Source organism: Apodemus sylvaticus, chromosome 15, assembly GCF_947179515.1.
Source record: "Apodemus sylvaticus chromosome 15, mApoSyl1.1, whole genome shotgun sequence".
Taxonomy (NCBI): Eukaryota; Metazoa; Chordata; class Mammalia; order Rodentia; family Muridae; genus Apodemus; species Apodemus sylvaticus.
In genome coordinates this window covers 61,755,011-61,782,479 of record NC_067486.1, presented here as the reverse complement: position 1 = coordinate 61,782,479, position 27,469 = coordinate 61,755,011, and the positions used below count along the sequence as shown (strand labels likewise).

At 44.1% G+C, this 27,469-nt stretch overlaps 1 protein-coding gene across 2 annotated transcripts in view; it reads right to left on the bottom strand.

The window, feature by feature from the left end:
* Timmdc1 (translocase of inner mitochondrial membrane domain containing 1) overlaps window positions 1–25,622 on the bottom strand; it is a 28,967-nt gene extending 3,345 nt beyond the window's left edge. Inside the window, exons 1-6 of one of the 2 annotated variants that reach the window (XM_052158757.1) lie at window positions 25,341–25,622; window positions 22,331–22,496; window positions 14,035–14,123; window positions 12,357–12,424; window positions 6,996–7,074; window positions 598–708 (exon numbers count right to left, since the gene is read on the bottom strand). In XM_052158757.1, coding sequence (XP_052014717.1) covers window positions 598–708; window positions 6,996–7,074; window positions 12,357–12,424; window positions 14,035–14,123; window positions 22,331–22,496; window positions 25,341–25,534 — 707 coding nt within the window. In that variant the 5' untranslated portion in view covers window positions 25,535–25,622. Of the gene's footprint in view, window positions 1–597; window positions 709–6,995; window positions 7,075–12,356; window positions 12,425–14,034; window positions 14,124–22,330; window positions 22,497–23,744; window positions 23,812–25,340 lie in introns of those variants that run through there. The other variant, XM_052158758.1, reaches the window with a different exon arrangement.
* Window positions 25,623–27,469: the final 1,847 nt, after the last annotated feature.

Genomic DNA, 27,469 nt, shown 5'->3' with positions numbered 1-27,469 from the left:
GTGCGGGGCCTACACTGTGATGGATGTGAGTGCTCACTCAAGCATTCGGGGGCTACACTGTGATGGATGTGAGTGCTCACTCAAGCATTCGGGGGCTACACTGTGATGGATGTGAGTGCTCACTCAAGCGTGCGGACAGCAGTGCTGAGCTCTAATTTGCTCATGCTCTTGTAAACAACTATTTACCAATGACCTTGTAGTAAAAGTAGTTAGACCTACTGATTCACAAAGGAGGGAAGGGAAGGGAAGGGGAGGGGGGGGAGGGGAGGGGAGGGGAGGGGAGGGGAGGGGAGGGGAAGGAAGGAAGGAAGGAAGGAAGGAAGGAAGGAAGGAAGGAAGGAAGGAAGGAAGGAAGGAAGGGAGGGAAAAAAGGAAGGAAAGAAGGAAGTTCCAAGGAAGAAAAGAAGGACAAACAGACCTAAGGAAACAGCCCGGTCAGATTCAAAAATAAAATCAGTGCCTTTCATTTTCTTATTCCCTACTGATCAGACTTAAAAGACTAGAAGAACTGACAGCCTCAGGAAAAGCAAACTGCTGTGGGCAGAGCAGAGAACCTCGGTCCATCATCTGGGCCATCAGCCTTTCCAGGGTCCTTACCACTCTTCGAGTCTCTGCTCATGCAGGGCCTTCCTGTCCTTCTGCCTTCTCTCCTGCACAGTCTCACCAGAGTACTTCTGGAGGGCCATCAGCAAGCTTCCCATGGGCGTGCTGCAGGCGAAACACAACGTGCAAGGACAGAGTCATTAGCCCGCTAACACGGGAGCACCCGGACAGCCACAGCAGAGCCGCGCAGTCAGATACAGAAGCAATAATAAAATATTCTTCCAGATTGTACAACGAAGAAAAATAATCATTGTAGTTTCTTTGATTGGTATAAAACAGCAATAGATCTAGAAATGGCTTGTTTGTTTGTTTGTTTGTTTGTTTAAATCATGAATAAGAAAGAAACCGACTGTCCCCTTGTCCTTTGCCTCCTGGGCCTTGAGAGCGGGTGAGCTGCCCCTGCCCCTTGCTGCTGCAGCAGTCAGGAGAGCAGGTCCTGCCCCTCACCTGGGCAGTACAGTAAAGCTGCCCCTGGGGCAGGGGGAGCAGGGGAGCTGACCCTGCCTCCTGCCAGTGGCAGCACCGGGTGGCTTAGCTAGGGCAGGGCTGGACAGCTCACTTTGGTGGTGAAGATAAATGAGCAATGGGCTGACCAGGTCAGCTACCACCCTGCCCAGCCCAGATCTAGGACTCTAATTGGCCACCCTAAATTCTTTATCTTTTGTGAACTGCTAGGACACATACATGTAAGGGTCAGTCCTACTGATCCAAAGCTGCACGATCTCCATGACATAAGGCAACAACAGGATAACCTGGAGGAGTCCTAGTGAGTATCCAATATTGATGGTGTCACAGAAGCCAGAGACCTCAAACCAGACCAATGACTCACTGCAAGGAACATTTGCAAGTGAAGGTGTGTGGACAGAGGGGTGCACTGTGGAAGGAAGGCTGTGACCCCACAGCTCCCACAAGGTGCTTCCTGTGCTTTGTTTAGTTTCTTCTATTGTTTGTTTGTTTGTTTTTATTGGAGGAAAGCAGAAGAAGCTGCAAGGGTGGGGACCAGAGGGTGGGGAGGTGAGTGAGACTGGGGTCCATGGTGTGAAGCTCACAGTCAGTAAACAGTCAGACAGACAGGGAATCCAAGGACTAGTTCATCCGTGAAGCACCGGCCCTGCAGGGGAAGACGTGTGGTGGGGATCCTGTGGTGCAAGAAGGATGTTAGTAGCTTTGAGGGGCAGCCTTTAAACATCTTCATGTTCTAGAGTCTGGCATGACTGACAGCTGCTATGTCAGCAGCTGTGTCTAAGAGGCTGATTTGTGGCAGCAGTTAAGAGCACGTGTTGCAATACCAGAACAGGGAAGTGGGAAGAGTTGGATAGGGGAATAGGGGGAGGGAAGAGGGCTTATGGGACTTTTGGGGAGTGGGGAGCCAGAAAAGGGGAAATCATTTGGAATGTAAATAAAAAATATATCGAATTAAAAAAAAAAAAGAGCACTCGTTGCTCTTACAGACCCAGGTTGGTTTACACTGCTTCCGAGGGGCCTAATGACCAATTTAGGCCTTTGAGGGCAGCAGGCATGCACTCATATATACATATAAATTTAAAAAATATATATCAAAAACCAAAACCAAACACCTTCATTAGGGCCTGGGGAGAAGACTTGCCTTTGGTCGCCCAGCACCCACGTCAACAGTCAGTCAGGTGTGGCAGCACACACCTGCACTCCTGTACTGCGAGGGAGGTGGGATCAGGCTTACTGACCACCCTGTCCAGCCAATCAGTGAGTGATGCCATTTAAACAGTAAAGTGGGTGGGGCTGAAGACAAAGCTTAGGGGTAAAGCCCTGCCTGCCAAGTACAAGGCCCTAAGTTTGAACCCCAGGACGACAAAAAAAATAAATAAAAATAATAAGGTGTGGAGGTTAGAAATCAGTGTTGATGTTATGAACATAAATCCACATGTATACAAAAATGTGTGTGCATGCACTAAAGAAAATGATTTAGATAATCACTATAGGGACAAACAGAATTTGTTTCCCATATTCCCCCCCCCCCCTGTTTTTTTTTCCCAATACAGAGTTTCTTTGTGTAGCCCTGGCTGTCCTGGAATTCACTCTGTAGACCAGGATGGCCTCGAACTCAGAAATCTGCCTGCCTCTGCCTCCCAAGTGCTGGAATTAAAGGCATGTGCCACCACTGCCCAGCTGTTTCCTATATTTTTAAGACAAAAATTTTATAAATTAAATTCTCTCTGGCCAGAATTTCAATGATCTCATTAAAATTTTTTTTCTAAACAAAAATACATCAGCAGAATGGATAAAAAAAAGTCTCACAGACTCACAGAGTGGGGGGTGAGGGACAGAATTATATATCATTAAAAAGTGAAATCATTACATACTTCCACATAACTAAATCTCAAGCGTGCTGGTATGTTAAGTGAAATAAGGCAGTTACAAAAGGACATAATGTTGTGAGTCCATTCACTCTAATGCTGTACAAGTCTAGTATGCATATAAAATTATACAGACTGGAAAGGAGGAAGAAGGTGCCAATAGCTGGGTGGGGAAATGGGAAGAATTATAGCTGAATAAATATAGTTTCAGGTTTAAGACAAAACACTATGGGATGCGATGTACAACAATATTAATATGTTAACACTACTGCACTGCACACTTAAAATGTTCAAAATGTGGAAAAATAGGAGGACCTAAAAGAACAAAGTATTATGAAAACATTATTATGTTTGAGATGATAACTGTAACGTGTTTTTGCTGGTTTGATAGAGGGTCACTAACATGTATATATCCCTGAGTTCTCTGTCCAGCACTGCATACAGCCAATGCACATGCCTGCAATTCCACTGCTTCAGGAAGAGGTGGGAGGATCAGAAGTTCAGGCTTAGTCTGGGAGAGGGAGGCTAGCCTGAGCTAGTGACCCTATCATGAAATTTTTTCCCACTAACGTCAACAATGTTTCTCTCCAAACCAAGCTTATATATTACCAAGATAATAAAAATAACTCAGCAGTGGGTCTTGACAAGCCAAATCTCATTAAATTAAAAAACTGTAAAATAAGCTGGGTGGTAGCACCACAAGCCTTTAATCCCAGCACTCAGGAGGTGAGGCAGGCAGATCTTTTTGAGCTCAAGGCCAGTCTGGTCTACAGAATAGTTCTAAGTCAGCCAAAGATACACAGAGAAACCCTGTCTTGGAAAAAAAAAACCTATAAAGTCAAGTCAATAACTCTAGCTATGTATGATAAATCACACTTATTATCTCAGCACTCAGAAAGCCAAGGATGGTAACAAGGTCAAGGCTAGCCTAGCCTACAGACCATCTCAAATCTCTGTCCACTCCCCGAAAAAAAGAAAACCGTATTTTATAGTGCCCCCCAACCCTGACAAGGTGGTAGGAAAATGGGTGGGCGGGTACATAGAGAGGAAGGACAGGTCATTCAGAAGAATGTCAGCTAATGAGAACAAAGGAGGGCCAGAACCAGAACCTTTGTAAGCACCTTCCTAAAACCTGAGGCGAAAGGATGTCAATGCAGTCAAAACCACTGCAGGAAAGACTGCTGGGGAGAGCATGAGGGATATTCACATGGCCTCTCTATCACATGGGAAAGAACTGAAATGGAACTGAATAGAGTCCTGACACTGTGGACAGGGAGAAGCCTCAAGTTTCCCCACATTGGCTGTGCTAATCCCTCCACTGCTGGAACACTGCCCAAGACTGGAATCCTGTGAGGACTGAGTGCTTGGAAGAAAACTCCAAAACAAGAGTCTATGACGTCAGTTTCTTCAAAGCACAAAAGTGTTCTTGGAATGTGGCTCATGCCCCCCCAGGCGTATGGAGGTGTGAGTTTGTCTCAGATACTCATTATCACTCCTGTTATCAGACTGCCTCTACGGAAGACGTGTCTTTGCCGTGAGTGACTTGTCCTTGTAACTGTTCACTTTACTCATATGATTCCTCTTAACCCTTGATATAAATTGTCTGATGCTCTGAATAAAGTTGGGTACTGCATGAGACTCTCGTCCACCTCATCTTTAGAGTCCATTCTCCTGGATCCCACTGTCTCTAGAGTGGTGCACATTCTGCCGTGACCGTGAGGAGACAGTACACCTGTGGTTCTGCCATGTTGCATGGAAACTTGGATTTTGCAGTTCTGATTTAATCAAAAAGGAGACTCTCTGGGTAAGCTCTTTAAAAGCTGTTTCCTATGGCTGAAAAAGAGCAGAAGATTCAGTGTGAGGAGAGATACTGCTATTCTGAAGATGAATGGCCCATGAGAAAGATGTGGGTGGCCTGTAGGAACAGAAAGAGAGTGTCTGTCTTATAGTCTTAGTGAAGAAATACAGATCACAGGCCGAAACAGTTTGACTCAGATTCATTCTGGTACACACCAGAGACTAGGACAGCTGGTCGTGTAATAGTTTTACTGTTTTTGGTTTATTGTTATTTTTTAAGACAAGGTCTCATTTGCCCAAGCTGGTTTCTCATTTGTAGCCAAAGGTGACCTTGAACTACTTTATCAAGTATGTCTTTATGGCCTATTCAGTGGTTCTCAACCTGTGGATCTTGACACCTTTAGGGAGTTAATGACCCTTTCACAGGGGTGACATATCAGATATTTACTTTGCAACTCCTAACGGTAGCAAAGTTACAGTTATGAGGCAGCAAGAAAATAATTTTATGGTTGAGGTCAGCCCGCCTTGAGGAGCTGTGTTAAAAGGTGGAGACCTGATGCCCTCAGCGCTGAGACTACAGGTGTGCTCCACTTTAGTTTCTGAGGCAGCTCCACACTGACTGATATCTGTCCTGCCTTACATTCCCACCAACAGTGTACGCAGGTTCCTTTCACCTCCATCCTTGCCAACACAGAGATTATAACCAACACACCAAATACTTAAAGTTAACATTTCTTATAATGGGTAATAGTTTTCTTGCTGTGATATATACCAAGGGCACAACTGCACTTACGTAGCAATCCTGACAGTTGGGGGTGAGAGTTCATGAGGTCTCAAACAGTTGGACTTAGCCTTGTGCATGCTGGGCACTGAACTGATTCCCAGGCCTGATACGAGTCTGGAAACCACTACATGCTTATTCTGTGTGTGCACTTGCATGCATAAGCATGGGTGCACAGGTCGCACAAGCAGCAGTCAGGTCCTTCCCTTGGTCACATGGGTCACAGGCTTGGAAGCAAACATCTCTACCCACTGAGCCATTTCACAAACCTATACATAGGGTCTTTTGGGGGCGTTGGGTGTTTTGAAGCAGAACCTCTCTGTGTAGCCCTGGCTGTCTTGGAATCCACTCTATAGACCAGGTTGTCTCAAACTCAGAGCTCTGTCTGCTTCTGCCCATGGGAGTAGAGGCTGAGATTAAGTCCATCATAAAGTCTTAGTATATTCATTAATCCAACATTTCAGCAGGTTTGAAACTATTTTGAATTTCTAGCATTTTAGCTAGAGAAGAAGGAAAACCTTTAAGTAAAATATGTATTCAGCTAAACAAAACAAGCACAATTTTAACATCTTAACATGCTATAGCACACATGTTCTTTTTTTTTAAGATTTACTTATTTATTTTATTTTATTTTTGTTTTGTTTTGTTTTGTTTTGTTGAGACAGGGTTTCTCTGTGTAACCCTGGCTGTCCTGGAACTCACTCTGTAGACCAGGCTGGTCTCAGAAATCAGCCTGCCTCCCAAGTGCTGGGATTAAAGGCGTGCACCACCATTGCCTGGCTACTTATTTATTTTATGTAAGTACACTGTTGTCCTCAGACACACCAGAAAAGGGCATCTGATCCCATTACAGATGGTTGTGAGTCACCATGTGATTGCTGGGATTTGAACTCAGGACCTCCAGAAGAGTAGTCAGTGCTCTTAACGGCCGAGCCATCTCTCCAGCCCGCACACATGTTCTATGTAACAATTTTATGGTCATTTTCTTGTTCCTTATATTTTGTTTTCAAGTAATTTCAGGTATTGGTGATGTTTAAACATATTTTACCCAGTGAAAAGGAATCTTGACTATGAATCCTATTTACCTCTATTGAGTTGTTATTTACTGTTTTAATTATACTGTGATAACTATAAATAAAACAAGTGGGCAGTCAGAGCGGGGACATGGCTCATCAGTAAAGGATGTATACGGGTTGTGCAGAGTACCTGACTTTAATTCCTAGCACTTAATCAGGCAGCTTACAGTTGCCTGCAACACTTCAGGTGCCCTTCTTGGGCACATACATAGACCACACATGTACACAGAAAAAAAAAAAAGCATTTGGGCTCAATCCTCTCATAATCTTCCCAATAAGGAATTGAATAGTCAGAGCCCTTGTTGATATAAGACATGTATCTTTTAAAGTCTCTGAGGACTAAATTTGTTCTTTATACTTAATCCCTTTAGTAGACAAGACAGACTAAACCAAGTTAACACTTACCCCAACAACGCTCCAATTATACTACCAGCCACCAGGCCTCGAACACCTAAGTTTATTCTGAAAAGACCTCCTGTGACAGCTGTTTAAAAGGGGAAAAAGAACAATATTAAATCATCTTTAGATGCTACACTTCTATTCTTTTACAGTAAGAACTCAGACCTCTGGGTGAGCTTTCTGAACCCAGCATGAGTGGTGTAGTAATGGCCATGAAGGTAACTTTCTGCCTTCTCTATAGTCAGAGAAAATACTTTGTAAATAAGAATCCTCGGTCTCTCCTATGGCTCTAATCCCAGTCTTCCCCTACCCCACCCCCGAATTTCCTCTTAAAAGTTGACAGTTTCTTTCAACTTCCTACACATCTTTCACCTCCTTCATCCCCCACGCCCCATGCCCCCAATCAGGTTTCTCTGTATAGAGCTGGCAGTCCTGTAACTTGCTCTGTAGACCAGGTTGGCCTTGAACTCAGTTCTGCCTGTTTTTGCCTCCCAACAGACCCCAATCAACAACAAGCAACAGCAACAACAAACCCCTTCACCTGCCCCAAAAGATTATGCTTTCTCCTAGCCTCACTGGTCTGTACGGCTTGGTGTGCTATACTGTGCAGACAGACCTGTAGTAGCAGCATTTAGCCTACAGTGCCACCTGCTGACCAATACAAGGAGTGCACCTCTTCTCACCAGAATCCCATTTCTAGGACACAGCTTATTTCCCTTTTTAAAAACAGGGTCTCATGTAACCATGCTGGCTTGAAACTCAGTAGGGAGCCGAGAATGACCTTGAACTTCTGATCTTCTACCCTCTACTTTCTTAGCACTGAGTGTACACAGCCACACACCACCACCTCGAGTATATGTGGTGCTAAGGAATAAACCCAGCGAACAATGTGTGGGACGCAAGCATTCCACCAACTGCACTAACACCTGCCAGCTATTTTTCCTCTTTACAGCTAATGCCATCTTAGGTGGTAAAAACTTCAGGTGTTTAGTCTGAGGTTTATACTTCTATTTAACTATTATATATTCATTTAATTTTTCTAAATTAACAAGAACAAAAACCACTTTTAAACTCATTATTCAGAAATAGTACATTGTTAGTCTTCCAAACAAAATATTTTTAAGGCCATGTTTTATACATGTGTGTGTATACACACACACACACATATATGTATATATACATATACAATTTTTAATTTTCTCAGAAAATATTATTCAATTCCATTTATCATTAAATTTTCAGCTTTTGATATTAAAGTTTCCCACATGGTTCTATTGCATGGACATACCACAGATTTTTGTCTCAAGACCAGTTTTCTATCTGTAAGTATATAATAAGGCACTCCTGCATATAAATATTTATATACTTAACCACTTCTTTAAAACAAACTCATAGAAATGAATTCTGGAACAAGAGTTATGAACATTTTTATTTTAAAAGATAAATTTTAATTCCAGAGTGTGTTGGGGAGGGGTACAGGCAGTAGACCTGTTGTTAACTGCTGAATCATCTCTCCAGTCTCCAGGTGTGGTGACTATTCTTGTTGTCAACTCAACTACATCTGAAATTAACTAAATCCCCCAAAATAGAGGGGCACACCTGTGAGATTTGTGCTTAATAGGGAACAAGAAATTGACTTCCACTCTGGGCAGTAAGGTGGGAAGACACACCTCTGCTCTGGGCCCCGCCTTCTGCTGGAGGCCATGGTGAGGGAGGAGGGAGCTTTTGCTCTCTGTCTGCTGCTTGCTCCTGCCTGGCCAGGAAGGCCATTCCTTCCTTCGTGGGATTAGAGCTGACTTCTTCAGGATTCAGGATATACTGAACACCAGCTGAGACACCCAGCCTCATGGACTCAACAACTACTGGGTTCTTGGATTTTCAGTTCCTAGGTACCCACTGTTGGATTACCTGAACCACAATAAATCCCCTGTCTATATATTTGAAGAAAGGATCATTCTATAAATTCTGTTATTCTAGAAACCCTGATTAATATACCAGGGTATGAACATTTCTAAGGCTTTGAACTTAAATTACTACACTGTTATTCAAAAATTTACCAAAAAGTTACCTCCAATCAGAAATGTGCAAGGTTGGTTTTGGGTTTTGTTGCTGTTTTGAGACAGGGGCAATGAGACTCTTACATCTTGTATAGTACAGGCTAGCCTCAACTTTGTGATTCTCTCGCTCAGTGTCTCAAGAGCTCAGTTAAAGGTGTGCACGACCCACATGTGGATATTCTGCATTCACTGTTTATGTCTCCCAGTGTCCCAGGCTTTCAAAATGCCATCTTAAATTACATTTCTCTATCTAACTTAATTTTTATGCTTTAAAACACACATATATAAACATATATATGTATGTGTGTGCATATATATTTACATATCTTCCTACTCAGAAAGTCAACACACATACAGTTATAGTCTCCCTAATATCTTATCAATTTTTACCTGTTTTAATGAATCTTATTTGTTACATTTAATATTGTTGCAATTTGACTTCTTTCCACAAGTTAGTGTTGCAGCCCCTCAACTGTCGATTTTCATGCATCTAAAATATCATCATTAGTCTAGATATACTGATACACTCAGTCTTTATTCCTGACTCTAAATTCTGTCCAACAGGTCTGCAAACAACCCCAAGTATTCCATATATATCATAATTTTATTCATGTTTTGATTTTTTTGATGGCAAGATCCCCTAATTCTTTAGGAAAATTTTTTTTGCTATGCTCATAGAATCAGCATTTTAGACAGGTGGTTCATCTTTTATCAAGTTCTCTATTTAAAACAACTATAATTTTCACTTCATTGCTTTTCATTTAAAAATTAAGATTAAAAAGCCAGGTTAGTTTTTCCAGCATGTAGAGACATGCAGAATGGTTCAGGGTTTGAGCCATTCTCTTTCAAGGTTTGCAGTGACTTCTTGTGTGCTAAGCTGTCCTTGACAGGACCAAACAGGACTTCCTTACTGAGGGGCAGAGACTGTGAAAGTGCTAAGCACAGAACTGCATCACAATGAGAAGAAAAGCAGAGCTTTTTAAGTAAGCTGAGGCGTGGCTCTCTGCGGTTCTCTGTAGATGTACAGATTAGTACTTGGAAGTCTGCAAAGCTCCTTCCTCTGTTCCTTCCCTGCCCCCTTCCCTTTCCTTTCTTTCTGGTATTTCCACTACATGTAAGTACACTCAATCCTTCCTTTACTCTTAAAATTCTCTCTTTCAGAGGAAATAATCTATGCTGACCTTGCTTCAAGTTCATTCAACTGTCTTCCTTTTAAAAAATGTTTATATCTGGGCTTTATGGTACACACCTTTAATCCCAGCACTCGGGAGGCAGAGGCAGGTGGATTTCTGAGTTCGAGGCCAGCCTGGTCTACAGAGTGAGTTCCAGGACAGCTAGGGCTACACAGAGAAACCCTGTCTCAAAAAACAGAAAACAAACAAAACTGTCTCGCACACCTTACTCTACAGCCCGCACTGCACCCAAGTTCGAGGCGTCTGTGACCCCTGCCTCCCGGTGCTGAGATCGCAGCTGGGAAAGACCATGCCTGGCTGGTTCTTCCCTCTGCTTGCTTAAATCTATGACCGAGTTCTTCTCCATTAATTTCTAATATTTTTGTGAGTGTGAATGCACATTTGTGTGTTTGTGTACGTGTGCACACGTACCATAGAATATATGTAAAGCTCAAAGGACAACTTCAGGTATGGCTCCTCACTCTCTGACACAAGGGTCTCTGTTATGTCTCCACCTCTTCCGGCAGGCTGGCTGGGCCCTAACTGTCCAAGGATTCCCTCGTCTCTGTACCCCATCTCCCACGGGAATGCTGGCATTACAGATACCTACACTGTGTATCCAGCTCCCACAAGGATTGCTTCTGGGATTTGAACACGGCCCTCCATCTGCATGGCCAGTGCTTTGCCCAGGGAGTCCTATCCTTAGCCCTGCAGTGAACTGTCACTTAATTCCCACCGCTGCCTTACCAACGCCAGCTACTCTACTTTCCAGTCTCCTATCTTTATCTACTGGCACGTAAGGACTCATTAGGCTCTGACACTATCTGATCCTTTGTCTGCTCCGACAAGAGATAATTTCCTTCAGTGGCAATTTCCACCCTCCACCCAACAGGCCATTTTTCCATGTTTTGCTGTTATTACTGCTGAAAATGAACTTTTTTCTTTTTGAGACAAAGGCTCATGTGGGCCAGGCTAGCCCCAAACTCTATGCAAACAAGAATGAGCGTGAGTTGGTGATCTTCCTGCCTCCATCTCCCCAAGTGCTGGGATTGTGGGCGTGGGCTAGTTCCAGCTTGGAAACAACAGCTCTGGAGCTGCTCCGTGCCCTCGCCTGCCTGTGCTTCTCCATGTCCGCAGTGTTGCACAGATCAAATCTACATATTTTCCTGAAGAGCACAGCCTCTGATGTCTTTTCTGAGTTTTTATTATTTTTATGTCTGCTTCCTGGGAGGAGTCAACAATTTGTCTGTGGCTTAGAAAATGCAATTAATCTTCAGTTTACTTTATCTTTACTGGCTTTTACATTCTGTGCCTACAAGAAGTCACAAGCAACCAAAGCAAGGCAGCTTGCAGGACCCACACTGGTCCTCCTGAGCACACAGAGATCCCTACCACTGCTCTCTCCAGTTGTTTTATTTTTAAAGGTTTGAGCCTTTAGATGCTGCCTGGGTTGGCCTTGCACTTTTGGCCCCAAACTGCATCAAAAACTTAGGCCAACAGTTACAGAAGCCCTGCCTGTAACTGTTTTAAACAACTTCCTGGATATAGCATTTCCTGAGCCCTGCTCAAGAGGGCCCCATGTGCCGGGTGAAAGGCATCCGTCAGCACCCTGGACTCCTGTGCTCCATTTTAAATGGCGTATCACTGCTAGAGGAAAACAGCTTTAAATAAACTCTTACCTTGGGAAAGTCTGATCCTACCTATTTCACAGCCCAGTCTCACCTCAACCTTCCGTTCCTAGTATATGAAACATCACTCTGCTTCCCTGGAACACTCTGGAGACTGACTCCTGACACCCTGTTCAGCCCACTGTCCGCCACAGTTTGCTCATTCCCAGTCTGCAGATGTCAGCGTAAATGATCTGAAAGGTCTCTAACAACCCTGTCCATGTCACATCCAGGCCACACCTAGTTGTTACTTTCTGTCACAGGATCCGTTTTTGCCCATCCTCATGGACAACATTTAATGAAAGCAAAGATCTTGTCTGTTTTAATAACCAGCAATGGTCAGATTTTAAATGAATATTGAATAAGATACAGTGTGAAGACAACCAAAAAATCTGCAACTCTGATTCATAAATCCTATGTATTCTAAACATACTTGAAATTAAAATGTGAACAAGAATAAAACCTCCTTACCTCCTGCAATGGCAAAATGGCTCAAGGCATCTTTATTTCGATACACAGTTAGTCCTGTGTTCACTGTGCTAGGAAGAGGGGAGAAAAAAACCATTTCACTCAAGTACATGCCACTCATTTCCTGACTGATACTTTCACTGAAATGAATTTCAAAATATCTATTAGAAATCAGAAGGTAGCTAGCTCAGTTGGTAGAGTGCTTGCCTATGATGAACGTCCGGGTTCAATCCCCACACCACAGCAGACTAGGCATGGTAGCTTACACTTCTACTCCAAGCATTGGATGTGGAAGCAAGAGGGCCAGAAATTCAAACTCATCTTCAGCTACATTTCAAGCTCAAAGCCAGACTGAACTACATGAGACTTTGTCTTTAAAAAAACAAAAAATGGGACTGGAGAGAGGGCTCAGTGGTTAAAAGCACTGGATAATCTTCCAAAAGACCCAGGTTCAATTCCCAAGGATTCTGACACCCTCACCATAAAATACAGAAAGCAGAATACCAATATGCATAAAATAAAAATAAATAAAAAATAATAAAAAATGTTTTTTAAACAACAACCACCATCACCACAACCAGAAACAACAACAGCCCTATTATTTCAGTTTCTAGCCCATGTCTAGGTCCCTTCAGCATGTACCAGACTAATATGACTGTGAGCTTTTAGGTAAACTTACTGAAGAACTTAGCAACAATAAAATTTCCAGGACAAATTATTCATTCAGAAACAGCAATTTATGAAGAAGTGCTCTGTAAAAATTTCCTTTCTTCAAGACTCTGATTCTATCTCGGGCATGGTGGCACACTGTAATCCCAGGACTTAGGAGAGTAAGGCAAGAAGATTTCAAGTTTGAGGTTAGCCTGGGAAACATGGTAAGTTTAAGTTCAGCCTGAGCTACATAGCAAGTAACCACTATCTCAAAAAGTGAAGAAAAAAGAACCCCTATACCTGATTTTGATCCCTAGTTGTAGAGCTGTCTATATATTATTTTGTATATTATTATGCAGATATTATTATGTACATTATTATATATTATGTGCACACAGTTATTAAGAAAAGGTATTATGGGGCCAGTGACATGACTCTGGATAAGGCACCTGCTGTCAAGCCTGCTAAATTCAACCCCCCAGGAATGGTGTGGAGAATGGGGAGGACGGTGAGCTAGCTGTGCTCGGACTGCCACACGAAGACTGTGGACACAGCATGCATACATGTACTTGAAAAGGCATTTTGAATATTCTCATGTAAGTGTTCAGCTTTTTTAAAAATTATTTTTAAGATTTATTTATTTCATGTATGTGAATAAATTGTCGCTATCTTCTGACACACCAGAAGAGGGCACTGGATCGGGTTACAGATGGTTGTGAGCCACCATGTGGTTGCTGGGAACTAAACTCAGGACCTTCGAAAGAGCAGTCAGTGCTCTTAACCGCTGAGCCATCTCTCCAGCCCAAGTGTTCAGTTTCTTAAGACTCTTGGTCAAAGGATGCGCTCCTAAAAGAGCATGGGTGGTGGCACTCACTTGTAACTCCAGGACATGGACGACTAAGGCAGTCTGAGGTCAGCCTAGACTACACTGAGTTCTAGGTCAGCCTGAGATACAGCAAGACGACACCACCACCAGCACTACCAGCCACCAAAAGAAGACAAAGACTGTCTTGTCCAACTGAGAGCTTACTTGAATATGGTCACAAAGACTGCAGTTCTCCAACTCCAGCGCCAGCCATACCGGATGAAGCCCCTCGTGGCAGCACGGTGCGCACTTTGCTGAAAACAATTTGTTAAAATGCTGTGAGATTTCAAGATACCTGGACATTTTCCTTACTCTAAAACTTCAATAGTGAAATGCCAGCAGCAAATTACTCAGCTACAGTGTGGTGGCTTGGATAGGTATGGTTCCCAAGGACTCCTGTGTGGGAAGGCTTGGCCATAGGGAGAGGCACCACTAGGAGGTGTGGCTTTGTTGGGGTAGGTGTGACCTTGTTGGAGGAAGTGTGTCAGTGTGGAGGCAGGCTTTGAGGTCTTAATATGCCCAAGCTACAGCTAACGTGAGACACAGCACCATCTCCATTTGCCTGCAGACCAAGATGTGAACCACAACAAGTGTGACAACTCACTCAAGATCATAAGTACCTCTTATACCACTGACTGCTTTTACCTTGCTCCACCTCTGGCCCAAGGTCATTCAGGACAGCTTGCGCATCACTGAAAACCTCATGACCAGTTTTTTCCTTACTGCCTCCCAGTAGCCTGTGACCTCTCCACCCTCCACTCCCCACCCCCACCTTTGGGAAACTGGAGCAGAATGGCTATGGGGATGCTCTGATCTACTGGAGCTATCACAGAAGTTTACTGACATGGCCTTTCAGGTTCCTACCCTCAATAAGTCCATGCTGAATCTAACCTTCTGCTTGAAGAAAGCTGTCAAGTAAGCTGGTATCAAGAAGGTAGTGAAATAAACAACAGAAAAAGCCACCCTAAATGCACGCAGAGCTCTATCAAATACCATGTGATCTCCCCGTATCTTTCACAGTGAACCCTTCACTCTTCCACCACTCATGCTGAGGTCACTGCCCTCAACCACCACTTGGTCAAGCTCAGTTTCTGATATAAGCAATTTGTCTAGGCAGCAGAATGGTGAATCTCATGCCCAACAGGCCTTCAAAAAGTAGGCAGCCTTGGACCACCCGTCCCAGAAGAATACTGGAGGAAGACCCTCTGTTGCTGGGTGCCAACTCAGCCCCAGTGCACTGTGTATCTCCTCTCAGTTTCCATCCCAGGGCCCTAGAAGAAGTAGAGGGGTTTAGGGAGACCTACTCAAGTGCCGCCAATAAAGCTCCCTGTTGGGGCTGGAGAGACAGCTCGGCATTTGTGAACCCTGCTGCTCTCCCAGAGCACTTCACAATATCACACAGTGGCTCGAAACAATCCATAACTCTAGTTCCATGAAATCCAACACCCTCTTTTACCCCTGCAGACAGCAGGTGTGCCCTTGATACATATACATACATGTAGGCAAAACACTCATACACATTTAGAAAAAATTCACTGTAACCCTCACCCCCACCCTCAAAAGAAAGAAAAGCTCAAAAAAAAAAAAAAGGCCAATTTCAGCTGGTATAGAGGCACACACTTATGATCCTGGCATTTGGGAGGCAGAGGCAGGTGGAGCTCTGAGTTCAAGGTCAGCCTGATCTACATAGTGAGTTCCAGGACAGTCAGAGCTACATAGTGAGGCTCTGTCTGAAAACAACAACAACAACAACAAATAGTGTTCTTTTCAACTAAGCAGTCAATTAAGTAGTAACTACAATGACAGTTATAAAACCAGCAATAGCAATGCCTGTTACACTCAAGAGAAACTGGTGAAAAGAAAAACAAACACCAAATGCTAAAGAAATGCTTATTTAAAGGCAAGGATTAAAGAAATATAAATGTGGGGGGCGGGGAGAAGAAAAAGAAGATTTACTGAGAGCTCTCTATGCAAAAACAAGCTAATGGCTTAACTAGTAAAGAAGCTAGCCACTAAAGCCTGACCACACACGTCTGAAGAGCCGGACGCAGTGGCTGGACCTGCACTGCAACACTCCTACAGTGACACGGGTGGAAGCAGAAGCACCTAGAAACTTGAGGCCAGTTAGGCCAGGGTACACAGACACAACAAGAGGTGATTCCCAACACTGTCCTCTGAACTTCACAAACTTACACACACACACACTCACACACTAAAAATAGTAATAAAAAACAAAAAGTAAATGTATTACCTCATTTACGTTAACAACATTCTCTTCAGGAAAATGCTTTAGTTCTAACTAGAGCCTCAGCAGGAAGCTTCCCACCACTGTCATTAGGGTGGTAAGGAATAACTTCATAACTGAAGGGTATGCAGCCTGTCTCCACACATTTTCATCTATGAGCCATCAAAGCGCAGGTCTGGTATATCAGGTCTATCATGAGGCACTGCAGGGGACAGCGCACAGTGACAGGGACTGCCTGCAGTAGGCTGGGATGGAGACATCTCAGAAGCCCGCAGCAGCTCCTTGTAAAAAAGGATGGTATCTGGGACCCTGAGAAGCAGGACACGCATCCCTCTAGGGGACCTGTCATCCGAAATAAGGGGCTGCCTGCAGTAGGCCTGGACGGAGACATTTCAGTAGCCCGAGGCAGCCCTTTGTAACAACAGTTGTTCCCATTTCTCCTAACCTTAGCTCTGGACAACAACTGTATAGATTTTATTTGTGCCTGACTGCTTTTCAGTTGGCCTTGGTGTGCATAGTTATTCTATTATATCTGACTTTCTCACTTCTTTCTCCTTCTGCTCTGGCGAATTCTGTGAAACTGGATGTTCCCTGATGCAATGATTCTTAAGTTATAAGAATCATTTTAATGATAATTAAAAATTGAGACATGGGGCAATATGTAAAATCTTAGATTAGTAAAACTAAGTCAAAACACTGGGATTCCTAGGAGAGTCATTGTGTGCAATGTGTAGAAGCGGAAAGCTAGGGGAACTATGGAGTTAAGGGTTAACTTGATTCTTTCTGGCCACTGCCTCGAAGCTTTGCCCGTGTCATTTATCATTAGAGCTTCACAAGAAAATGCAAGTAGCTGGCCTCGGAGCTCTGAGCTCTGAAGTATAATAATTAAAGTTAAAGTTTAAATAATGATAAGTTTGCAATTACTATTATTTTGGCTACAGACCTGAGAATAGGGAAGCTTGAAGCTTTGAGGAACAATTGTAATTCTTGATTCTTTGTGGAACGTGGTTATTCTTTTGAATTTGATTTGGCAACGATTATACAATGTCTTATTTTATCTGCTTTTGGAGTGTCAATAAAAGACTGGGGCGAGAGGAAGGCAAGAGAACATGTAGAGAGTGTGTGGAGAGTGTGTGGACAGCGTGTGGAGAGCATGTGGAGTGTGGAGAGCATGTGGAGTGTAGAGAGCGTGTAGAGAGCATGTAGAGAGCGTGTAGAGAGCGTGTGGCGTAGAGAGCATGTGGAGAGTGTGTAGAGAGCAGGTAGAGAGCATGTAGAGAGCATGTGGAGAGCGTGTAAAGAGAGTGTGGAGAGTGTGTAGAGAACGTGTAGAGAGCATGTAGAGAGCATGTGGAGAGCGTGTAAAAAGAGTGTGGAGAGCGTGTAGAGAGCGTGTAGAGAGCATGTAGAGAGCATGTAGAGAGCGTGTGGAGAGTGTGTAGAGAGCATGTAGAGATCATGTGGAGTGTGTGTAGAGAGCGTGTAGAGAGCGTGTAGAGAGCATGTAGTGTGTAGAGAGTGTGTAGAGAGCATGTAGAGAGCGTGTGGAGTGTGTGTAGAGAGCGTGTAGAGAGTGTATAGAGAGTGTGTAGAGAGTGTGTAGAGAGCATGTAGAGAGCATGTGGAGTGTGTGTAGAGAGCGTGTAGAGAGTGTGTAGAGAGCGTGTAGAGAGCGTGTAAAGAGAGTGTGGAGAGTGTGTAGAGAGCGTGTAGAGAGCATGTGGAGAGCGTGTAAAGAGAGTGTGGAGAGTGTGTAGAGAGCGTGTAGAGTGCATGTAGAGAGCGTGTGGAGAGTGGTTATTCTTTTGAATTTGATTTGGCAACGATTATACAATGTCTTATTTTATCTGCTTTTGGAGTGTCAATAAAAGACTGGGGCGAGAGGAAGGCAAGAGAACATGTAGAGAGTGTGTGGAGAGTGTGTGGACAGCGTGTGGAGAGCATGTGGAGTTTGGAGAGCATGTGGAGTGTAGAGAGCGTGTAGAGAGCGTGTAGAGAGCATGTAGAGAGCGTGTGGCGTAGAGAGCATGTGGAGAGTGTGTAGAGAGCAGGTAGAGAGCATGTAGAGAGCATGTGGAGAGCGTGTAAAGAGAGTGTGGAGAGTGTGTAGAGAACGTGTAGAGAGCATGTAGAGAGCATGTGGAGAGCGTGTAAAAAGAGTGTGGAGAGCGTGTGGAGAGCGTGTAGAGAGCATGTAGAGAGCATGTAGAGAGCGTGTGGAGAGTGTGTAGAGAGCATGTAGAGATCATGTGGAGTGTGTGTAGAGAGCGTGTAGAGAGCGTGTAGAGAGCATGTAGTGTGTATAGAGTGTGTAGAGAGCATGTAGAGAGCATGTGGAGTGTGTGTAGAGAGCGTGTAGAGAGTGTATAGAGAGTGTGTAGAGAGTGTGTAGAGTGTGTGTAGAGAGCATATAGAGAGCATGTGGAGTGTGTGTAGAGAGCGTGTAGAGAGCGTGTAGAGAGCGTGTAAAGAGAGTGTGGAGAGTGTGTAGAGAGCGTGTAGAGAGCATGTGGAGAGCGTGTAAAGAGAGTGTGGAGAGTGTGTAGAGAGCGTGTAGAGTGCATGTAGAGAGCGTGTGGAGAGTGTGGAGAGAGCATGTAGAGATCATGTGGAGTGTGTGTAGAGCGTGTAGAGAGCGTGTAGTGTGTAGAGTGTGTAGAGAGCATGTAGAGAGCGTGTGGAGTGTGTAGAGAGCGTGTAGAGAGCATGTAGAGAGCGTGTGGAGTGTGTAGAGAGCGTGTAGAGAGCATGTAGAGAACGTGTGGAGTGCGTGTAGAGAGCGTGTAGAGAGTGTGTAGAGAGTGTGTGGAGTGTGTGTAGAGAGCGTGTAGAGAGTGTGTGGAGTGTGTAGAGAGCGTGTAGAGTGTGTAGAAAGCATGTAGAGAGCATGTGGAGTGTGTGTAGAGAGTGTGTAGAGAGCGTGTACAGAGCGTGTAGAGAGTGTGTAGACAGCGTGTAGAGAATGTGTAGAGAGCATGTTGAGAGCGTGTGGAGAGTGTGTAGAGAGCATGTAGAGAGCATGTAGAGAGCATGTAGAGAACGTGTGGAGAGTGTGTAGAGAACGTGTAGACAGCGTGTAGAGAGCAGGTAGAGAGCATGTAGAGAGCATGTGGAGAGTGTGTAGAGAGCGTGTAGAGAGTGTGTGGAGTGTGTAGAGAGCGTGTAGAGAGCAGGTAGAGAGCATATAGAGAGCGTGTAGAGAGCGTGTGGAGAGCGTGTGGAGAGTGTGTAGAGAGCATGTGGAGTGTAGAGAGCGTGTAGAGAGCATGTAGAGAGCATGTAGAGAGCATGTGGTGTAGAGAGCATGTGGAGAGTGTGTAGAGAGCATGTGGAGAGTGTGTAGAGAGCATGTGGAGAGTGTGTAGAGAGCGTGTAGAGAGCATATAGAGAGCGTGTGGAGAGTGTGTAGAGAGAGCGTGTGGAGAGTGTGGAGAGAACGTGTGGAGAGTGTGTAGAGAGCAAGTAGACAGCGTGTAGAGAGCATGTAGAGAGCGTGTGGAGAGTATATAGAGAGCGTGTGGAGAGTGTATGGAGTGTGTAGAGAGCGTGTAGAGAGCAGGTAGAGAGCATATAGAGAGCGTGTAGAGAGCGTGTGAAGAGCGTGTGGAGAGTGTGTAGAGAGCATGTGGACTGTAGAGAGCGTGTAGAGAGCATGTAGAGAGTGTATAGAGAGCATGTGGTGTAGAGAGCATGTGGAGAGTGTGTAGAGAGCGTGTAGAGAGCGTGTAGAGAGCATGTGGTGTAGAGAGCATGTGGAGAGTGTGGAGAGTGTGTAGAGAGCATGTAGAGAGCATGTAGAGAGCATATAGAGAGCGTGTGGAGAGTGTGTAGAGAGAGCGTGTGGAGAGTGTGTAGAGAACGTGTGGAGAGTGTGTAGAGAGCAGGTAGAGAGCATGTAGAGAGCGTGTAGAGAGCGTGTAGAGAGCAGGTAGACAGCATGTAGAGAGCATGTAGAGAATGTGTAGAGAGCATGTGGAGAGTGTGTAGAGAGCATATAGAGAGCATGTGGAGAGCAGGTAGAGAGCATGTGGAGAGCGTGTAGAGAATGTATACAGAGCGTGTGGAGAGCAGGTAGAGAGTGTGTAGAGAGCATGTGGAGAGCATTAGAGAGCGAGTAGTAAACATGTGAAGAGCAAGTGAGAGTGAATGCAGAGAGCATAAGAAGAGCTTGTGAAGAGTGAAGTGAGGTGTGTGTGAGGAGTGTGTGTGTGAGATGTGTGTGAGTGAAAGGGGAACACACACAGGTGTGTGTGAACGTGAGGGTGCAAGAAAAGAAAAGCGCACAGGAGAAAAGCAGAGTGCGCGGGAGAATGCAGTGCGTGCAGCCTCGAGCTGTGAGTGAATGAGGAGAGAGAAAGAGAGCAGAGAGAGAGAAGAGAGAAGAGAAACTTTAATCCTTGAAAAACTGCCTGTCAGCTTGTACCCAAAAGTAGTCTGTGTGCATTTATTATGCGCCTTCCAGATATCCCTGCTTCCCGCTGAGAACTCTGATCCTGGGTCGAGGCTGGGCCAGCAGGACGCACTTTGTATTTGTAAGGATTATGAGAAAACCCATGTGGAGATCCTAACTTCTATATGATCTTGGCCAAGTCAAAACTTCCTGTATAGGGGACAGGGGAGCTAGAGAGGATCAGCAGAAATACCCTGGAAGCATAGAGACCACTGAGGACCCATGTCTTGGTTTCAATACTATTCGTCCTTAAAAGAAATCTTGGTTCCACCTTTAAACACAGCACTGGGGAGGCAAAGGCAGGAAGACCTCTCTGAGTCTGAGTCCATCCTGGTCACAAGTTCCACAACAGGCAGGACTACAGAAAGAGACCTTGTCTAAATCAAAAATAGAAACAGAAAAGGTTCCTTGGAATTCGAGTAAAAGCTGAGCCAGTCAGACTAGACTACAAAGCAAGGTTCTTCCTGAAACAAAACAATCCAACAAACAAGCAGCAAGTCAGGGTCGGAGAAACTACTTAGAAAGACCCACGTGTCCCAAATACAAGGCAAGGGGAGTATCAGAAGAAACGACAATGTGGAGCATAACTACTGAATAAGTGAGAAGTTCTAAGAACATACAGATAGAAACAAGTTATAAATAGGAATCACATACTTCATACCAACAGTGGTCATGAGCAGACCACATGGAGTGTGTATTCCCAGATGACTAAGGACCTTGGGGCTACCCCAGTTTGTGTGGGACATTCCTAAACACACAAAAACAAAACTACCTAGCACATTTTTCAGAATAACTCATTATCAATCAATTAATTATTAGTCAATTAAATGGTTGAGTAAATGACTAGAATTGGATGACTACTACTTAGGATAATACTAACCAATGAATGTAAAAAAAAAAAAAATACGCAGCCTGGTGGTGGTGGCACACGCCTGTAATCACAGCACTCTGGGAGGCAGAGGCAGGCAGATTTCTGAGTTCGAGGCCAGCCTGGTCTACAGAGTGAGTTCCAGGACAGCCAGGACTACACAGAGAAACCCTGTCTCGAAAAAACCAAATCCAAAAAACCAAAAAAAAAAAAAAAAAAAGAGCTAGAATTACCAAAAGGCTGTTTGACAATCACGACAATAAAATACACTTCAAAAATGAGTTGAATTCTAAAAACATGGGATAAATAAAAATGGGATATTTACAAGAATCTATAAAGTACTTATTTCCTCAGAAGAAAAAAGCAGTAATTTTATATTATAAGAACTTGGAAGATTTTATCTTAACCAAAGAACTAAAAGTTCATCCCAAGCGTCAAAGAACAAACACATGTGCCTCTGAAAGGAGGTGCTGAGATACCAACCCCAGGTACTCCTGCCAAAACCTTGCCTATAACTTTTTTTCCACTTTCACACTTCTGTGTGTGCACGCGCTCCTGTATTCTTGCGTGCATGTGTGTGTGTAAAACTGCCCAAGGACAAGACTGACAGAGAGACTGTCTCAGACTAAAGGATTCTAAAGAGGCATGCGGCAAATTCAATATATAATCTACTATTAGATGCTAAACCAAAAAAAAAAAATCTTTCTTTTAAAGAGAAAAACTGAAGAATTAGGAAATTCATCTATATACTTAGTATTAGTATGTCCACTGTTAGTAAGAAGAAATCTAATTTCTTCACCTTGACATTCCAAAATCCTCCCAAACCAAGACCTAACAGAAATGAGATGTAAAGAGAATAAATTGGTGTGTCCCTAGGGATTAGGCCATCAATACTTACCACAGCATCAAATCGGTTATGATAAATCTCTGCTTGGCTCTGTTCAATGTAGCGCTTTTTAGCATAAATAAAAGCAGGTATCCCTCCATATGCCCAGCCGATGATACCTGCTGAAACTGCCGCCCTGCAGATATAGTCAACTTCCTTTGGGAATTTCTGTTGTTCACTAAAACGCCAAAAAGAAAATGTCGTTAGGACATTATACAAAACACTATGTTTTGAATTATCCCAAATGCTTACTTACTATTTTTTGCTACGGACAGAACTAATTAAATCCTTTTGTGAATTATTGCAGTTATATAAAAGCACCACAAGTTTGGTGGACACCTGTAACTACAGTATTTGGGAGGCTGAGGTAGGAGAAGGCATGAGTCTGAAGCCATCCTGGGCTACATACTGAAGCCCTGCTCCAAAAATAAAACAAAAGTAAAAAAGCAATCTATGCTGTTAGAAAACTAGCATAATAATTACCCTTGGGAAGAAGGCTTCCAGGATTCTGGTCACAACAATTTCTGGTGTTGTTTAAACAAATATGCTCATTTATGAAAACCCATTAATAAAACATGGGTCTATTTTTCTAAATATACAATACAACCTTAGAAATAAAAGAAAGAACTTTCAAGTTGGATATAGAGACTAATATTTCCATTTTTAAATTCTAAGCTAATATATACCACATGAACTCACTAGAATTTTTTTTGCTTGTTTGTTTTTTGTTTTTTGACAGGGTTTCTCTCTGTAGCCCTGGCTATCCTGGAAAACACTAGATCAGGCTCTAGGACGAGGACTCAAACTCACAGAGCTCCTCCTGCCTCTGCCTACCAAATGCTGGGATTAAAGGCATGCACCATCACCACCCAGATTGCACTCACGAGATTCTTAAGACCAATATATAAAACATGGATTTTAAACACCTGAAATGTGGATTCTAAAGATGTCAAAACCCAGAGGCTGGAGAGACGACTCGTTCAATGGTTAAGGGCATTTGCAGAGGACCCAGGTTCAGTTCCCGTCACCCACATAAAGGTTCATGTCTACAGCTCCAATTTCAGGGGCTCTGACTCTTCTGGCCTCCTTGGGAACAAAGATCCTACCCAGTGAGCACACATACATGCAGGCAAACATTCAAACACATGAAGTAAAAAAATGAATAAATCAATCTCATTTAAAAAAAAAAGCTGGGCGGTGGTGGCACACGCCTGTAATCCCAGCACTTTGGGAGGCAGAGGCAGGTGGATTTCTGAATTCGAGTCTCAGGAGGTAGGGTCATCCTCAGCTACACAGGCATTTGGGCTATATTAGACGCCATCATAAAGCTCCTCTAAGGAAGTTAAAAAATATATTAAAATAAGTAAAGGTTCTAAACTGTCACAAGGACAGCGCAAGCAACTAGACAATGGGGCTGTGGTCTCACCTCAGAGACAGCGGGACTCTGCTAAGCAGCATGCCGCCAGGTCAGCCTCTCTGAACCTTGGTTTTCCCTTTCACATCATGGACAAAAGCATAAAAATTGCATTAGATTATTTTCCAAGTTTTTTTCTGTTACTGTATTCTATGGTTTAAAATGCTGATAAAAATGATCATCTTCTGTGAGTCATGGCAGTACGTATATTTTTTTTTCCTCTTACACACTACATAAAAGTCTTTCAAAAATATACAAACTTTTGGGAAGACCTTTAAAAAAAACTGACAAATTGTTTCTCAAAACAGAGTCGATGGGGGTGGAGCAACGGTGCAGCAGTTAAGAGCACCTGTGCTGCTCTCCCACCAGGTCTGGATTCCATTTCCAGCACCCACAAGGCGGGGTACAAACACATACACCCAGGCAAGCCACCCAGACACATGAAAAAACATTTTTTTTCCCAAAGGCAAAAAGAGGTGCTGAAACTAATGGAATCATTAAATACAAGTCTGCCAGCTCCCTTGTCCCAACTTATTTAATCACTTGATAACACAGTGTAGTATGGTAAATCACTTCATGAAAAGACAAACTTTCACCATTAATTAATAAATTAATAACGTTAAATAAGTTATCAGGTGAAAGTAATGCAGGATTACCCATTTACTCCTCACATAGTTTATTTTAGTATCTTCTGCAAAGGGAGATAGAGCTGGGCGTGTAGCATCTGTGGCAGATGAGGTCTTAACACAGGACCAACCCCCGGCAGGGCAAAAGAGAGACGGAGGCTGGGCCCAGAATCCCAGAAGACCGGGCTGTAATCCCAGAATCTGGGAGGCTGAGAGTGGATTGTTGCTTTGAGTTTCAGGCCAGCTTGGTCTACACATACAGCAAAACTCTTGCAAAAAGGAGAGCTTGGGGAACTGGAGAGATGGCTTGGCAGTTACGATCGTGTACTAGTTTTACAAAGGCCCTGGGTTCTCAGAACCCTGTCAGCTGACTTGTAACTGCAGGTAACTCCCAGGTCCAGGGGAATCTGACACCTCTGGCCAAGGGGCATGTGTACACGTGTGTCAATACCCAAATACAGACCCACATATACATGTAATTCTTAAAAGGGGAGGTGGGAACAGTTAGGGGGCGGAGAGGATGAAAGGAGCGGAGAGGAGAGGGAGAACAACTGTCACTATTTTTTTTTTCGTGTGCAAAATAATAATAAATTGACAAGTCTCTCTGTCCTTTCTGCTTCTAGAGTATATAGAGACATTACTGGCCAAGAAAGATCAAAGTATGGGACCAAATAAAATACGGAAAAATACTATTAGTGTAGATTTCTAAATAAATATAGTTCCCAGTGATACTACATGAAAATAATCGAATTAGTCCAATTTTCTCTAATATGTAAAATTGGGGTATTGGTTTCACTAGAACGACACTGTTTTAAGAGTGTGGCTCTGAACGAGTCTGACTCAAAAGGCTGCCTGTCAACCAGGTTGGATAGAAGCACGCTACCAGGGCAGAGAACCTTCAGCTTCTCTAGGACGGCTGCCGGGGTCGCAGGCTGCGGGCGGGCGTCCCCGAGCACCCTCCCCACACACCCGAGGTTTTTACTCTTTGGTAAACAGCAGCCGGAGGCGGTCCCATCCGGATTCCGAGGACCCGGGCTCTGAGACATATGGACGCAACTCCCCGTCCTCTGCAAAGCCTTGGGAATCCGCAGCCACGGCACCGGCAGCAAAGACTCGGGGGAAAGGACCCCAGGCTCCGCAAAGGAGGCTGCGGGGCGCGGGCGGAGGCGCCTCCATGGCGCCCTCCTGCCAGCGGAGAGACAGACGCTCTGCGGGCCGCGGCGCCGTGGGAAAGGGTGACCTGCACACCGAACCTCACATCCGGTCCCCAGCCGGCTGACTTCCGGAAGCTCCGGAAACAAGAGACCGGAAGTCCCACCCCTAGTCGCCCAAAGGCTGCTGGGCAGGACAAGGGAACTCGGGCTGAAAGCTCTTCCGGTAGTGCAGGCTAGTGTGCCCGGAAGTGAGTTGGCTGTGGTTTCGTTCATCTCAGTGAGGTCCTTTGGTGTTTGCGCCCCGTAACTCTGGTCTGCTGAGCCTGCTCAGCTTGAGGTGTTCAGGTTCTTAAACGAGATGACTCGTTTAAGATGCGGAAAGCCGCATAGAAGAAGGGGACAGTACTTTATTCACGGCGAGTGCTGTGGGGAAAGCAGCAGGCGACGTGCGTTTAGGACACGCCCACCCGCCCTGCTGGGCTGGAGAAGCTTCCGGGGAAGAGCAGAGTCCACCCCATTCCCTGAACATTAGGGTGCACCCGAATAGGTTCAAGATTTGAACTCTTTTTGAAATGTCAGCTGTGGGCATTTTTTCCCCATAACTTGGATTCCACTACAAGTATTCATATGCTTACTGGTCTAAGAAGGCAAAAGATCTAGAATTATCATTTAATAATTATTTCCTGTTACTTTCTGCTAATAACGTGCTTGGAAGTCTAGTTTCCAATGGAATGCCCTCTCACTAGATGAAGTGGTGCATGTCTGACATTTCAGCCTTTAGGAAGTGGTGCAGGAAGATTATCCGTTCAAGACCTGATTTGGCCATATACTAGGCCACCTGGCATTCACAAGAGCAGTTGGAAAATCCACAGCATGGTTCCTGCCACCTGTATCAAACATCTCACAACCACCTGTACACCAGGGTACCATACACCCAATTCTGGACAAACACACATTTTTTTTAAACCAAGACAAAACCAAAAATATGTTTGCCAAGGTAAAATATTCCCAATCGATTTGTGTAATTTAGTTATTGGTCGTTACCAGTCTTTGCAAACCCCTTCACCTACTTTTTTTCTTTTCTAGTTAAAGAACCACATTGGATATACAGCTCAGTGGTGTTCTACAGTCGCTTTCACAGTGTACCTAAATAAATGACTACAAACTTTCATAAGGATATAGTAATAGGATTTGGGGGATTGATTGTGCCTTAAATGAAACCCCAGTTAGCATTCACTGCAGTGGTGCAATTGCCTATTTGCTGATCTCTGTCAAGAGGACTGAAGCTGCGTATTCATCTCTGTACTTATGAATCACCAATCAGTCTATACCACAAAATAGGTGTTAAGTAATTATCTTCTCTGGGGTAAAAGAGGGTCCAAGATAGGGTTTCTCTTGGGTAGCCCTGGCTGTCATGTAATGAGCTCTAAAGACCAGGCAGGCCTCCATTTCAGTGATTCACTTGCCTCAAGTAATTAAATGTCGAATGTAGAATTCTGACCACAGTTCCCAGCTCCAGCTTGATGCCTGTTTTTGGTCTGTTTTTCAGAGGCGGGAACTGGGATTAGAGTCTCAGGTCCCAAAAGCCCAACAAAACAGATGTGCTGACTGTCTAGCTTACCTGTAGGAAAAGCTGGGTCCATTTATTTGACGTACTTGAGGACCTGGGAAGAATTCTCAGCACTTGAACTAGAGTCTTTCTAGAATCAGGATAGGCTTGAAGGAGGACAGGGCAAAGGTTGGGCAAACACTGACAAAATCATTTACATATGGGGGCTGGAGAGATGTCTCAGTGGTTAAGAGCACTGGCTGCTCTTCTAGAGGTCCTGAGTTCAATTCCCAGCAACCACATGGTGGCTCACAACCATTTGTAATAAGATCTGATCTTCCCTTCTGATATGCATGAAGACAGAGTGCTCATAAAATAAAATGGGGTTTTTGGGGTTTTTTTTTGAGA